This window comes from Dermacentor albipictus, chromosome 7 (genome assembly GCF_038994185.2).
Source record: "Dermacentor albipictus isolate Rhodes 1998 colony chromosome 7, USDA_Dalb.pri_finalv2, whole genome shotgun sequence".
Taxonomy (NCBI): Eukaryota; Metazoa; Arthropoda; class Arachnida; order Ixodida; family Ixodidae; genus Dermacentor; species Dermacentor albipictus.
Window position 1 is genome coordinate 120,753,629 of NC_091827.1, and position 13,661 is coordinate 120,767,289.

The 13,661-nt window shown below is 53.8% G+C and overlaps 1 protein-coding gene across 1 annotated transcript; it reads left to right on the plus strand.

Moving 5' to 3' along the window:
- The first annotated feature begins 11,354 nt into the window (after positions 1-11,354).
- On the plus strand, positions 11,355-11,689 carry LOC135921466 (histone H4-like). The gene has a single exon (XM_065455827.2). The coding sequence runs from the start codon at positions 11,378-11,380 to the stop codon at positions 11,687-11,689; it is 312 nt and encodes a 103-aa protein (XP_065311899.1). The 5' UTR covers positions 11,355-11,377.
- Positions 11,690-13,661: the final 1,972 nt, after the last annotated feature.

The following is a 13,661-nucleotide window of genomic DNA, read 5'->3' on the forward strand; positions in this document are numbered from 1 at the left end:
CGAAATGTACGCACTGTATAGAGCAAAGTGTTGCGTTTGATGAGTGTTTGTCAAAACATGGTGTCCCTTGCAAGTGCGAAGACTGTGTGCCGAATGCGTGGCACGGGGAAGCCGCGCTTGGGATCGCGCCTGCGAAGCGTTGGTTGATGCTACCTTGACATATTGTTTAAGGACCCTTCATACATACGGAAGTACCGCTTGCCTGTCCATAGTTTTGAGGCCCCAATTAGTTGTCCATGTCTCCTAACGCGCGTTCAACACCTGTCAATATTGTATTCCAAATTCGCTCTTAGAGCGGAAGTACATCGTCTTCTCTGCAACTCTGAAGTGGTGCTGGTAGTCCGTACGTGAGTTTGTCGTTAATCTTGCGAGGCGCATGCGTTCTTCCATGCGTGGACGGGAAAGTGCGGTACTGGCATGTCTGCACATGCGAGATGGTTTGCCTCCGAGTGCGGCCAAAACACGATGTTGTTGCCCCGCGAGAAGGCACCGTGGCGCGCACTTGTAGTTCGTGAAACGAGCATCAGCATGATCAAAGCAAGGCAGTGGACAAGCAGTAATGTACCCTAAACCTGCCACCCATCTCCGTCGCGCGGAGATCGCGATAACAGCTCCGATGGCGTTGGGCGTGGAGCGCTAACCACTGTCGAGATTAGTGGTGTGGTCTCACACTCGGCACTGGCAATTCGCGACGCGCGGCGGTATAAGCGAGATTGTGGTGTTGGCTGAAACGGAAGAGAACAGCGCGGCATGCTGTCGTGTTTAAACTCAATTAAACCGCCTGCGAATGTGCTTTCCTTAGCCGCGAACAAGGCGCCCGCGCGAAAACGTGCCTCCTCCAGCATCCTGGCGAACGGCGGCGGCGTGCGCACCGTCCGAGACGGCTGCGCTGGCGCTGGCCAATCGGCGGGTGAGTTGGAGAGGAGAAGAGTAGTGCGGCGAAGCACGACGCGCGCGGCGCAGGGGTCATTTTCACTCCGGCAGTCGACGACTTCGGACGCTCGCTCCGTTCGCCATGGCCAGGACCAAGCAAACCGCCCGTAAGAGCACCGGTGGGAAGGCTCCACGTAAGCAGCTTGCTACCAAGGCTGCTCGCAAGAGTGCACCTGCCACAGGAGGGGTTAAGAAACCGCATCGCTACAGGCCTGGGACCGTGGCCCTTCGTGAAATTCGCCGCTACCAGAAGTCGACCGAACTTCTCATCCGCAAGCTGCCGTTCCAGCGCTTGGTGAGGGAAATCGCTCAGGATTTCAAGACCGACCTCCGATTCCAGAGTTCGGCTGTGATGGCCCTTCAGGAGGCCAGCGAGGCCTACCTGGTCGGTCTCTTCGAGGACACCAACCTGTGCGCCATCCACGCCAAGCGCGTTACCATCATGCCGAAGGACATCCAGCTGGCCCGGCGCATCCGTGGCGAGCGCGCCTAAGTTCGGCCGCTGTCTGCGCCGCAGCCTCGGTCGGTCAGGCAAGCAACACAAAACGGTCCTTCTCAGGACCACCTACATGTTTGCTTCGGCCACGGGAGCACGCGAGACCACGTACTCCAACCGTACCCTCTCGGTCTGTCTGTTTTGTTGTTGTTGTTTTTTATTATTAATATTTTTGTGTGTGTCTGTGGTGGGCTGCCGGTGCGAGGTGTTGCCTCGTTTGGTATGCCTATGGTAAGTATTGCGCGCGCTCGAACAAGAAGAGAGAGGAAAAGAAAAAAAAATAAACAAAATGCGTGCTCGTTGCGAAACGGTTCGCGCATTCATGCGAAGAAGCCGCGCCCGAAAACGAAAGTAATGCGGCCGATGTTGCGTGCAAGCTTTCGTCTATTGGAATGCCATGCGTGCGTTTGTTCACGTTCCTCATGCATACCTGCTGCCTGGCTCATAAGTAAGTGCATGCTGGTTGCGGATATGGCCCATTTGTTGTAATTGCAGTGAGGCTCGTGCCTGTGCGCCCCCGGACACCCTGAAGCTCGCTTTCTATCTACATTCGTGCACTGCTGACATGCCAGCTAGCTAGCAGCAGCAGCGTCAGTTCAAGAGTGGGCACGGTTGCGATAATTCAAACAGAGGGAAACGGGCGCAGAGAACGGGATTGCCAAGCAAAACCCTGCCGTCACACGCATTTCGGTGGTCCTGACAAGGACCGTTGGGTTGTGCGACGAGCGCGACTGTAGTCCGGCGGCTGGGAGCTCGCTTACGCCTTCTTCTCGGTCTTCTTTGGGAGAAGCACAGCTTGGATGTTGGGCAAGACGCCGCCCTGCGCGATCGTCACGCCGGAGAGCAGCTTGTTCAGCTCCTCGTCGTTGCGGATGGCGAGCTGCAGGTGGCGGGGGATGATCCTGGTCTTCTTGTTGTCACGAGCCGCGTTGCCAGCGAGCTCGAGCACTTCGGCAGCCAGGTACTCGAGGACGGCCGCGAGGTAGACGGGAGCGCCCGCTCCGACGCGCTCGGCGTAGTTTCCCTTGCGCAGGAGACGGTGGATACGGCCCACGGGGAACTGGAGACCCGCGCGGCTGGAACGCGTCTTGCTCTTGCCCTTCGCCTTGCCGCCTTTGCCGCGTCCGGACATGCTGGTGCTGTTGATGCGTAGACACACGAGTCAGAGAAGAAACAACGACTGACTTGCACAGTCGCGGTGTGTGAGCGATTTGAGCCGTGCTCGTAGTGCCTTCGCCGCTCTCGCCGCCGCCGGTCCCAAAGGAGAGCGCGAGCGAGCACGAGGGAAAGGGAGAGAAGCCGCGCGGACCAATGGCGAGCGCGGCTACGCGAGGTCGCGTGAACACCACCTCCCCCGTATAAAAAAGCCCCGAGGTGGGAGGGAATTTTCGTATTCCCATCCCGTTAGTTGAGGTATTCGCATCATGCCTCCTCAGCCGAGCGGTAAGGCCGTGAAGAAGGCCGGCAAGGCGCAGAAGAACGTGCGCGCCACCGACAAGAAGAAGAAGAAGCGCCGCAGGAAGGAGAGCTTCTCCATCTATATCTACAAGGTGCTGAAGCAGGTGCACCCGGACACCGGAGTCTCCAGCAAGGCCATGTCTATCATGAACAGCTTCGTGAACGACATCTTCGAGCGTATCGCCGCGGAGTCGTCCCGTCTGGCTCACTACAACAAGCGCTCGACCATCACGAGCCGGGAGATCCAGACGGCCGTGCGTCTGCTGTTGCCCGGAGAGCTGGCCAAACACGCCGTGTCCAAGGTGCGGAAGGCAGTGGGTTCGGGTCAGTGGCTCTCTCGGCTCCTGGGTTTTCTCGCAAAAGGTAAGGTTTTTTCGACCTTACCAACCCCCCCTTGCTTTGAGGATCCCTTTAAATCTCCCAGGACTCGCTTCGTAGTGCGATTGGGGCTCTTGGGCGCCCCCTTTCCTTATTTTGGCCATCTAATACCGTGAGCCGGCCGGCCGGTGGCCATGGCCGCTTGTGTACGCGGCCATGCCTAAGCCTGCGGTTCCTCAGGACGAGCAGCCGTCCGGGCGAGACTCCCCCAGCGGTGTCCAACCGCCTCGCTCGGACGGCTCCAATGAGTCAGTTTTTTCTGATGAAGGGGACGCGGTACTTCGCGAAGCCGAGATGCCGGGAGGGGAACGCGATCCGCCCACAAGGGGCGGCCCCGCTACCGGGTATTTACCATCTGTTGTTGCTGCTCCCAGTTCCCCAGCTTCCGTTTGCGACACCTCGGTTCCCACTGCTCCCCTGGATCCCGAGCAACGCATTACCGCCTCCATTCACCGCATCGTCGAGAAGCAAAAACTAATCACAGACTTGATCTTCCACGCCTCCTCCAAAGTGCCAAATGCTCAATGCTCGCAAATCGTATCCTGGCTTGCCGAGATTTTACAGGAATGCTCTGACGTTCGAGCGATTGCAGCCCATCAGGCGGGTCGCGTTCAAGAGTTGCGGGACCAGCTGCAACAGGCGGGGCGCCTTGCTGGCGATACGCTGGCGGCTCCACCGCGTCCTCCCTGTCAGCCCAGGACGTACGCAGATGCGGCGCACCTTGGTGTGCAGGCCGCTTCACCCACGACCCGGCCGCTCCCAATCAGGACCCCTGCAGATGTTCAACCAACGGTCCCGGACCTGCCGATACTTCCTTCACGGCCCGCTACAGTCAGGCGAGAGCACGAATTTATCCTGTTCCTCACCCCTGTCGTTCCTTCCGCCTCGCCGGCGCGCGATGTCGTAGCCCTTCTCAAGGCGAACATAGACCCAATAACGGAGGGAATCGGTGACGTCTCCATGCGCCATACACGATACGGCATCACAATCTTTACTAACGAGCGTGACTCTTTCGACCATCTCAAGGCTGCAATTGAAAGGAACCCGATCACGCGTACCGCGATTTCCATAAAGGTTGCCCAAAAACGACAACCTGATATTCGGCTCTCTGGTGTTGATCCCGACGTACCAGCTCATGCCCTCCTCGCTGCTATCAATGCACGCAACCCATCCATCCAACTCGATCCTGATACCTGTAAAATACGCGTCTCTTTCCGGGAACGATCCGGAAACTTCACCCATGTCCTTGCCGTCGATGCAGCGTCCTTCCGCTCCCTTACTGCCCTCGGCCGTCTGATCATAGGCTGGACTTCGGTGACGGTACGAGAAGACCTACATGTCCCCACCTGCACCTACTGCTCAACGTACGGACACTCCAAACGCGCTTGTCCCCATAAGTCGGACCCTTCGCGGATGGTGTGCACGAAATGTGCTGAGGCGCATTCAGCAGAAACGTGCCCAGTGCGTATGGGGGACGCTGCGGTATCGTGCGCCGAGTGCCGGCGGGTAGCAAGGCCGTCGTCACATCCCACAGGCGATGCGACTTGCCCTGTGCTGCTTGAACGCATCGCGCGTATGCGCATGCGCACAGATTATGGATAAAATACCATGCACCTCCTACTCCTGTCCCCTGGGGGCTGCGCGATGGCTCTGGCCATTTCTACTCCCTGCCTTCAGATACACTGGTACCCTTTCAATACCTCGGCTTCTGGACTTACCGCTTATGTCAGTTTGCCACTGTGCAGCCCCTTTCTCGGGAGGGCGGGTGCTTGCGCCCCTCTCTTCTCCTCAATCCTTGTTCCCGTTTGGTTGCACCCCTTGTGCCCCGCTTCGGTCTAGTGGTCTGCTTCTCTCTCTTTTCTTCCTTCCTATCTTCTATCTCTCTTCCCTCACTCTTCTCTTCTTCTCTCTTACCTTCTGCCTCCCCTTAACTTCGCGCATTCTGCCTTTCTTTATTTCTGTTTCCCGCGATGGTATACTCATCTTAACGTTCTCTTCCCCTTTCTTTTCTATCCTCCACCATGGCCCATTCCATACCCATTAACTTTTTACAGGCTAATCTGGCACATTCCCGACAACCCACATTATTTTTGTCGGACTTTATCCAGCAACATCACATTGATTTCGTCATCATTTCCGAACCTTATACACGAGGCAACTCTCTTCCGCACCTCCCTCACACGCACTTCACTTTCGCTTCACCAATCAGTCCCCGTGTTGCTCTTTTAGCCCCTAAACATACCTATGATCTCTTCCTCGTCCATTCCGACCCTCTATATGTCATAGTTTCCTGTGTTGCCCCTTCAGTCTCTTTCGTCATCTTCGCCGTTTACGCTCCCCCTCACGAACCCCTGGAACCCCTTTTTGATGCCCTACAAGCTCACCTGTCCTCTCTTACTCAACCTTATCTGGTGGTGGCGGGTGATTTTAATGCGAAGCATTTACTGTGGGGCCCTGTGGAAGGTGATATCAGGGGAGCGCAGCTCACACAATTTGCTGCGGCCAACAACTTAAAGGCATTAAATGACCCTCGCTCGCCGCCTACCTTTCAATCCCACCTTGCTGAGAGTTGGATCGATGTTTCCTTCGCATCAGTTCCTCTCGCCGCGTGTGGTTACAGCTGGTCCGTTGATGAATCTGAAACGTTATCCGACCACAAATATATCCTCTTTTCGTTTTTTGGCCATACCCGACCCCGCCATAAACGATTAACCAAATCGACTACCTCTCATCTTTTACAGTCACTCGTCTCCTGTCCTTGGTTTTCGTTGGTCCAACAGACCACTTTACTATCACCGAACGCAGTCGATTTGGTTTTGACGAAGTTTTACATTATCTTCGACAAGCTTCGTAATCTCCATTCTCGCTGGATTAAGCCGCGCCCGTCTCCGACTAATTCATGGTGGACACCCGACCTCACTATTGAACGCAAACGGATCCGTGCCTTCCGTCGGCGCTTCCAGCGCACCACTGACCCGCTCCTTCGACAGTCGTTTAAGGCCCAGTACTACGCTGCCCATGCCGAATACAAAATGCATATCGACCAGGCCAAATCTGCCGCCTCCAAATCTATCTGTTCAGACCTTTCCAAACGCAATCTCTTCGGCCTTCCTTTCCGCATCTGCTTCGATAAACTTTCTCGCACCAACCAACTCCCCTCCCTTCTTTTACCCGATGGTCGTCCCACATGCAGCGTGCTTGAGTCGGCTCGCTTTCTCCTTCATGCTCATGTTACCCACGACTCTCCCTCCACCGATCATGATGACCACGTGCGCCTGCGTCAAATAACTGCCACGCCTTATTCATCCAAAACTATTGACCTCCCTTTCACTATTCCAGAAATAGAACATGCTATCAACTCAGGCAACACCAACGCCGCCCCAGGTCTAGACGGACTGACTCTTCCCATGCTCAAGACACTTTTTTGCTATCACCCGTCCTTTTTCCTCTTCATTTTTAATCATTGCCTCAATCTCTCCTACTTCCCCACTCTTTGGCGCAAAGGGCGTGTTATCTTTATTGCTAAACCAAATCGCCCACTCGACTCTCCTTCATCCTACCGCCCTATTGTTGTAAATTCTTTATTCAGTAAAATTCTCGAACGTCTCCTAAATTCCCGGCTCTACTTTTTTCTCCACTCCCATCATTTACTTCATCCGCGTCAATTCGGTTTTACACATGGGAAGAGTGCGACCACCGCTTTGTACCGTCTCCGACAAACTTTAACCACCTACAAAGACCGGAAACAACACGCACTTCTTATTTGCTTAGACTTTAAAGGCGCTTTTGATAGCGTTTGGCACCCTATCGTTCTTCATTTTTTACGCTCGCACAACTGCCCTTCCAATGTGTACCACCTTCTACAATCTTTCTTAGAAAACCGACAGATCATTTTCCGTTCGCAGACTGGTCAGGTGTCTGCTACGCCTACTTTGGGCAGCCCGCAAGGCTCACCACTCAGCCCGCTGCTGTGGAACATTGTCATTTACGGCCTGCTCGACCTCCCCTTTCCTTCGGACGTGGTTGCGCAGGCCTATGCAGATGACACTGTCATAGTGCTCTCTGCAGACAATCGTCGCGCTTTAGAAGCCAAGGTAGCTCTTACTCTTAATCTCATCTCGACATGGGCACACCGTACGAAACTCACCATTAGTACCGACAAATCTTCCTGTTTATATTTCCCCAACAGCCACTCTGCTTCCTCTTCCCGCACTCGTCTTCCCATAGTTCGTTTTAATGGCTTTCCCCTCAAATTTCAGTCGACCATTAAAATTCTTGGGGTCATCTTTGACACCCACCTAAACTTTAATGCTCATTTAACGAATCTCCGTACAACAGCAGACCTTCTCTCTTCCCGTCTTCTCCTGTTCATTCGCATGCATTATTCGATGTCCCCTTCTGCTCTCCGTCTCCTCTACAATCAGGTTTTACTTCCGTCCATTACATATGCTTCTCCCGTCTGGTGGCCAACGTTTCCTACTTCCCAGTCTAAAATCAAAATATCCTCAATCCAGCGTACCCTTCTGCTTCCTATCACTGGTGCCTTCCGCACGACGCGTACCTCGTCGCTTCAGGTTCTGGCTAATACACCACCGCTCCATATTGAATTAGACCGTCTAAACGCCTACTTCTCTTTATTTGCACTCAAAGAGCTCACGTTTTATGGTCCTGACTCATACCATCCGGCGCTTGTTAACTACCCCATGAACCCTTGGGACTTTCATCCAAGCCTGAAATCTCGTTTTACCCATTACCGCCTTCCACTTCAAGAAGTACCCCTGGTAACCACTTTGCCGGCCTATCATCTGTATACCGACGGCTCCTACACTTCCCTGTCCGCAGGTGCCGCCTTCGTCCTCTATAGTCCAACAGGCCGCATCACCAAAGTTGGAAAATTTAAACTTTTTGGTGCCACTTCATCTTATGCTACCGAAACAGCTGCTTTACTGGAGGCATTAGCCTATATCCAGACTTTGCCCCATTTGATCCCTCTCCACATCTACACCGATTGCTTGTCCTTGCTCACTACATTGAATACTTTCACGACCACAAATCCCTCTGTCAGGCAAATCAAGCAACTCCTCCAGTTCATCTCTAACCGGCGCCGCGTATCTCTTTTCCATGTACCGGCACACCAAGGCATAGAGGGAAACGAGATGGCGGACTTCCTCGCCAACTCCGCCGCTTCCAATGGTGTTTCCCGAACCCTCCTTGTCGCTCCCTCCTCTATCAAATCAAAGATGCGTGCCTATTCCTTCGCCCAGTGGAATGCTCACTGGACGCGAGAGAATAGCGACACTGCACTCTTTCACTGGATAACAAACGTCAATCGCATTCCCTCTTTCTTTCCACCGAAAAGACCCATTGTCCACCTCACCTCCGCTCATGGCCGCTTCCCTTTCTATTATTTCCGCTTTCACCTTCTCTCCCACAGTAACTGTGCCTGCGGTAATCCTTGCACAGACTTGCTTCACTACTTCAATGACTGCCCCCTTACATCTCACATTGCTAATCCCCTTAAAGCGAATCTCCCCTCTACCATTACCCCTGATCGTTACCTCTCCTTTCTTACAGATCAAAGAAAGCGCGCACTTCTTATTCGTCTATATCGAACCATTTCATCGTTCACTTTCCCGGACTCCTCCTAATTCTCTCTACAATCATGCCTTTTCCTTGATCGGTTTCCTTTCCCTCTCCTCTTTCCCTGTCTCCACTTTACATCCCTCCTACCTTGCCCTTCGCCTTTCGTCTTATAGTGTCCTTGGTTATGCCAACCAAGGTGGAGCTTGTCTCCGGGGACACTATGGACGGAATGGCTGCTTTCTTCTTTTAGAAGTTTTGCTTCTCTTCCAATCCTTCTCTGTGCCCTAGCTCTACCCTCTAAACCTTCTAAACCTGCCTGCCATCATTTTCAGCTTTCTTGCAGATCTTCTGTTGACCTGCAGTCCAGTGGCTTCTGCAACCCCACTGCCGCCTGATGTCAAGTCACCCCTACCGGGACCGTCCGGTTCTGCCAATGCTCCTCCAGGCCGGTGCACTCTGACCTACCGGAAGCTCTGCATCGCTTTACTGATTCTTGTTGGACCTGCTGGCCTCCTTGGACCATACTAAAAGACATCCTCGTTCCTCTTTCCCATTTTTTTCCTCCTACTCAATAAAAACTTGGACGCAACGAGACCTCACCCGTCCCAAGCCGATGCAGACAAGTCCTCCGCCACCCTATCCCCTCCTGGAATGCCTAAACATTCTCTGTTGGTTTACCTCGGTTTTCTTTTTCTTAATAATTGGCTTTCCTTCAAATTACATTTTGGGTTTCTACCCCTCTTCATTTATTTTTGATTGGCTTAAAGCTGCTATACCTTGGTGGTGCGGCTTTCCCTCCTTTTATTTAGATTGTTTTTGTTTTATGAGGGGCTCAAAATACGCCGTGTCCGAGGGCACCAAAGCCGTCACCAAGTACACCAGCTCCAAGTAGGCGACCGAGCGCTCGTCCGCCCAGCCAACACCCAACGGCTCTTCTCAGAGCCACCCAAAGTGTCTGCATTGGCAATGGGATGTAGTGAGAATCTCGACAATTCCGCCCGTTCCCTCTGTTCGACGCTTGCTCGTTTGCAAACACCCGGCGAGCGCTGTCGGCCAACGCGTTCTCATTGCGACAGCGCGCGTGCTAAAAGTTTTGTAGCAGAAACGCACAGAACGCCATGCGCTCAGCACAACAACACAAACAAAGCAAGCATAGGGCGCGTGAGCCGACTCCGCGCGAGCGGCCACGTTCGCCTGCACTATTTACCACGGCGCGTGTTTCGCACACCTTGGCTGATGAGGCAGGTCGTTGCTGCACATTTACTTAATTCTGATGTGGCCCAAGTTTAAAAGAAAAAAAAATAATAATACAAAAGCAGGCAGCCCTCGTCCCCCCTTTTGTTTCTTTACATATTATTTCTTCTTTTCGGTCGACGCGCTATTGCGGGTCCTGAGGTGCGCCTGTATGGCTGCTAGAACTAATGTCGTCGGTCGCTGCGTGTGCTAGAATACCCACTCGGCGGCCGCCCGCACGCATACAGCAGTGCTCCGGACTGAAACTCAGAGCCGCGTGCTGTGAGCGCCGCATCGCTGTAGCAGTGGCTGGCGAGCGGAAATGGGTTAGCACGTTCACGAAGCAGCAGCGCGTAAGGGAAATTTTACACTGTTATTACAAATGTAGTAGTAGTAGTAATAGTAGTAGTAGTAGTAGTAAGTGACTTTGAAGTGGGAAAAGAAGGGGTGCGCGCGGCTCTCCGCATACTGCATAGCGGTTGCGCGCGTAGCTTCCTTCGTACGGGCTGGCGGCGACGGGAGAGGGAGGAGGCCGGAGCGCCGCCGGGAGTGCCCTCGCTCTCTTCCGTCCCCTAGAATGCTGAATTGGGCTCGCGCGCGCGTCTGAGGCTGATTTCGCTGGCGTTATCTACGAGGCTACGTAAGCTATCGCGACGAAATTTGGCGGTCGTGTGGGCACCAGTCAGCGGTGGCGGCGTGCGAAATTTGAAACGCCTGAGGCGGACAGAGCATGAGCGCGCCCTGTTTTGCGACTAGTGATCAAGTGAACGATGTTGGCGTGGCTGAGTTTGAAGTTGTGCGCGCGGTGTGCTTTGCGGCAATGACCAGGCAGGGCGCGCTTGCAAGCGTAGCCGAGCTAACGGTGAATGGAACGAGTAACTACAATTATGAGAACACAATAAACTTTTTTTTCCTGGGGCGCGACACGAGCAGTGAGGGCGTGCAACCTACCACAATTAGATTGCTGACACGTTTGTTTTTCTCTTGGCGAGTTGAACATCAGCCTAAGTTGCAGTGAGAAATGCCAGAAAGAAACAACATAAGAAAAACAAAAGTAAACTCGGCGATTGTGTTACGAAGCCACTTCTCTTGAACTCAGTGCGTGGCCTAAGCAGGGCTCAGTGCAGCAACCAGCGACTCACTCGCGAACAGAGGCCGCGCTGCCCGTGAGCCAATCGGCGCGCGTTCATCCTCCTCGCCCCTTTTTTTTTGCGGCGCGGCTTCCTCGTTCAGTCGCGGCGCACGGACTCGGCATTCGCTTTCCTGACTCGCTTCGAAGCAGCAGCAACAGCCGAGATGTCTGGACGTGGCAAGGGCGGCAAGGGGCTCGGCAAGGGTGGCGCGAAGCGTCATCGTAAGGTGTTGCGTGACAACATCCAAGGCATCACCAAGCCTGCTATCCGTCGCCTCGCTCGCCGTGGTGGTGTCAAGCGTATCTCCGGCCTGATCTACGAGGAGACACGCGGTGTGCTCAAGGTGTTCCTCGAGAACGTGATCCGGGACGCCGTCACCTACACTGAGCTCGCCAAGCGCAAGACCGTGACCGCTATGGACGTGGTGTATGCCCTCAAGCGTCAGGGCCGCACCCTCTACGGTTTCGGAGGCTAAGCAGCACAGCGTGCGCGAAGTTGTCTGCGAACAGCGCATCAGCTCCTCTGAAGAACCCAACAGCCCTCTTCAGGGCTACCCACTTGGTGCTTCGGCAGTGACGCGCAGGATTTGCGATCTCCTGCTCCGTTAGCCCTCTTTTGCATGCCATTATCTCGCATTCGGCCGTACGAGACGCGCGGTGAACTTGGGTCAGGTGAGCGAGCGCAACCGCATGTATTCGCAAGGCGTGGTAGCATTGTTTTTCGCCCTCGCAAGGCGAGCTTTGCTCGATTGCATTTGCGCTCGCCACTGTGTGCTGTGTGTTGCTCCCATTTCACTCGCCCTCAGTCCGTCCGAGTTGCGACGTGGCGGTCGTTCGTGCAGCTCAGTTGTCGCCTTTGGTTGGACCCTGGTTGAGGCAACCAGAGTGGAATGATGATTAAAAGCAAGAGGTAATCATAAGCTCGTCGATGCGCATTTTGTCGCTTTGAAGTGGCTCGCTTCCTATACTCCCTTGGAGAAGAAGTATGAGCCGCGCGGCAGCGCTCGGTTACATACATACGCCGAGCGTGACGGTCAGCGGGCGCATTTAAGTTAAGTAAGTTTTACATGTTAAGCCCCATATTTGACAAGGATAGCTCATGTGGGTACGCAACAAAGCAAAGCACGAGGAAAATATTGCCGGGCACGGGCCAGTGTGTAACAGCTGAAAGCGAGTTTTCTACAGGCAGCGGTTATTTGTTCTTTCCAGTGCAAGCGGTAAATGATTGAGCCTACTGTGTCTTAGCTGAATTCGCATGGCTTCGTTGGTTTGCGTGTGTGCGTCGGAGAAAGAATAACGAGCCAGTCCTCTTGCCCTACGAGCTGAGTGCTCGTCGTGTCCCTCGTCTAGCCTGCGGTTGTTGCATGTGCGATGGGCGGCCGCAAGCTACCACCGTGCGATTCACAATTGTGTAACTCTTTTGAGCGACGCAAATGAATGCTAAGGTGAGATTAGCTAGGTAACTGTCGCTAGAACCGAGCTCACTGCGTTGTATTCAAATGGACGAGGGTGCGCGCGGTGGACACCGAGGCGCGTGCTGTTTTCATTGATGCTGTTGTTTGTGATACTTGTGTACAGGGTCACAGTGGTATTTCTCATTAGCGCGCTATAGGTGATAAGCAGTTGGTTCGAGGCCTACGTGGCTCTTCTTGCAAGCCAATGCACTCCTTAGTTGACCAAAACAAGAGGAAAATAAAATAGAGGAGCAGAGCGGCGAAGTGTGCTTACTGAGACAGAAATATGCTTGCACAGTGCAGACTCACTTTCTCTCGTTATTTCTATACGACTGGCTCTTTCGTCATGCGTGCGTGTAGGGGATGCTGGGCGACCCTTGTTCGCGCCATATACTTAGATCGGTCAGGAAGCGGGCGCTGGACATGCGCTGTATTTAAAGAAAACAAAAACTTTTTCCGAGCGACGTATCTGTGCAAGGGCGACTTGAGCGGTGCATCACGTATTTGTCGAACTCTTCGCCGCCAGAGGGAGCCCCCTGTCCTGCATGTGAACATTTGTCCTTGTGGCAGCTTATGTCCGGCGTATTACGCGCTGTAAGGCGGTTGCGTAATGGCATGGACGCGCCAAAGTGCACAAGACTACCTCTTGCCGCTGCATCCCTGGAATATGGTGAATGTGCAAGCTGCTGTACAGAAAGATTCCGAATTCGAACCGGCTCCCTCACTCGTGGCACATACATTGGCACGCGAAGGTAAGGGAAACTGACACACGCCGGCCGTCGTCATTGCACGGATTTCGCATTCGTGTTGCGCTTAATGAAAGCCAAGCTCGTTGCCTATTATTTTACATTTGTCCCACGAAGCCGCCGGGAAATGCGCCTATGGCCGTGACGTATAGCAACGTGAGGTGATGGCCAAACAAGTGAACAAATGGGGAAGGAACAGTCAGAGAAAATGTACGGGCCTCTTGCTTTGAAGAAACTCGGCACCGTTG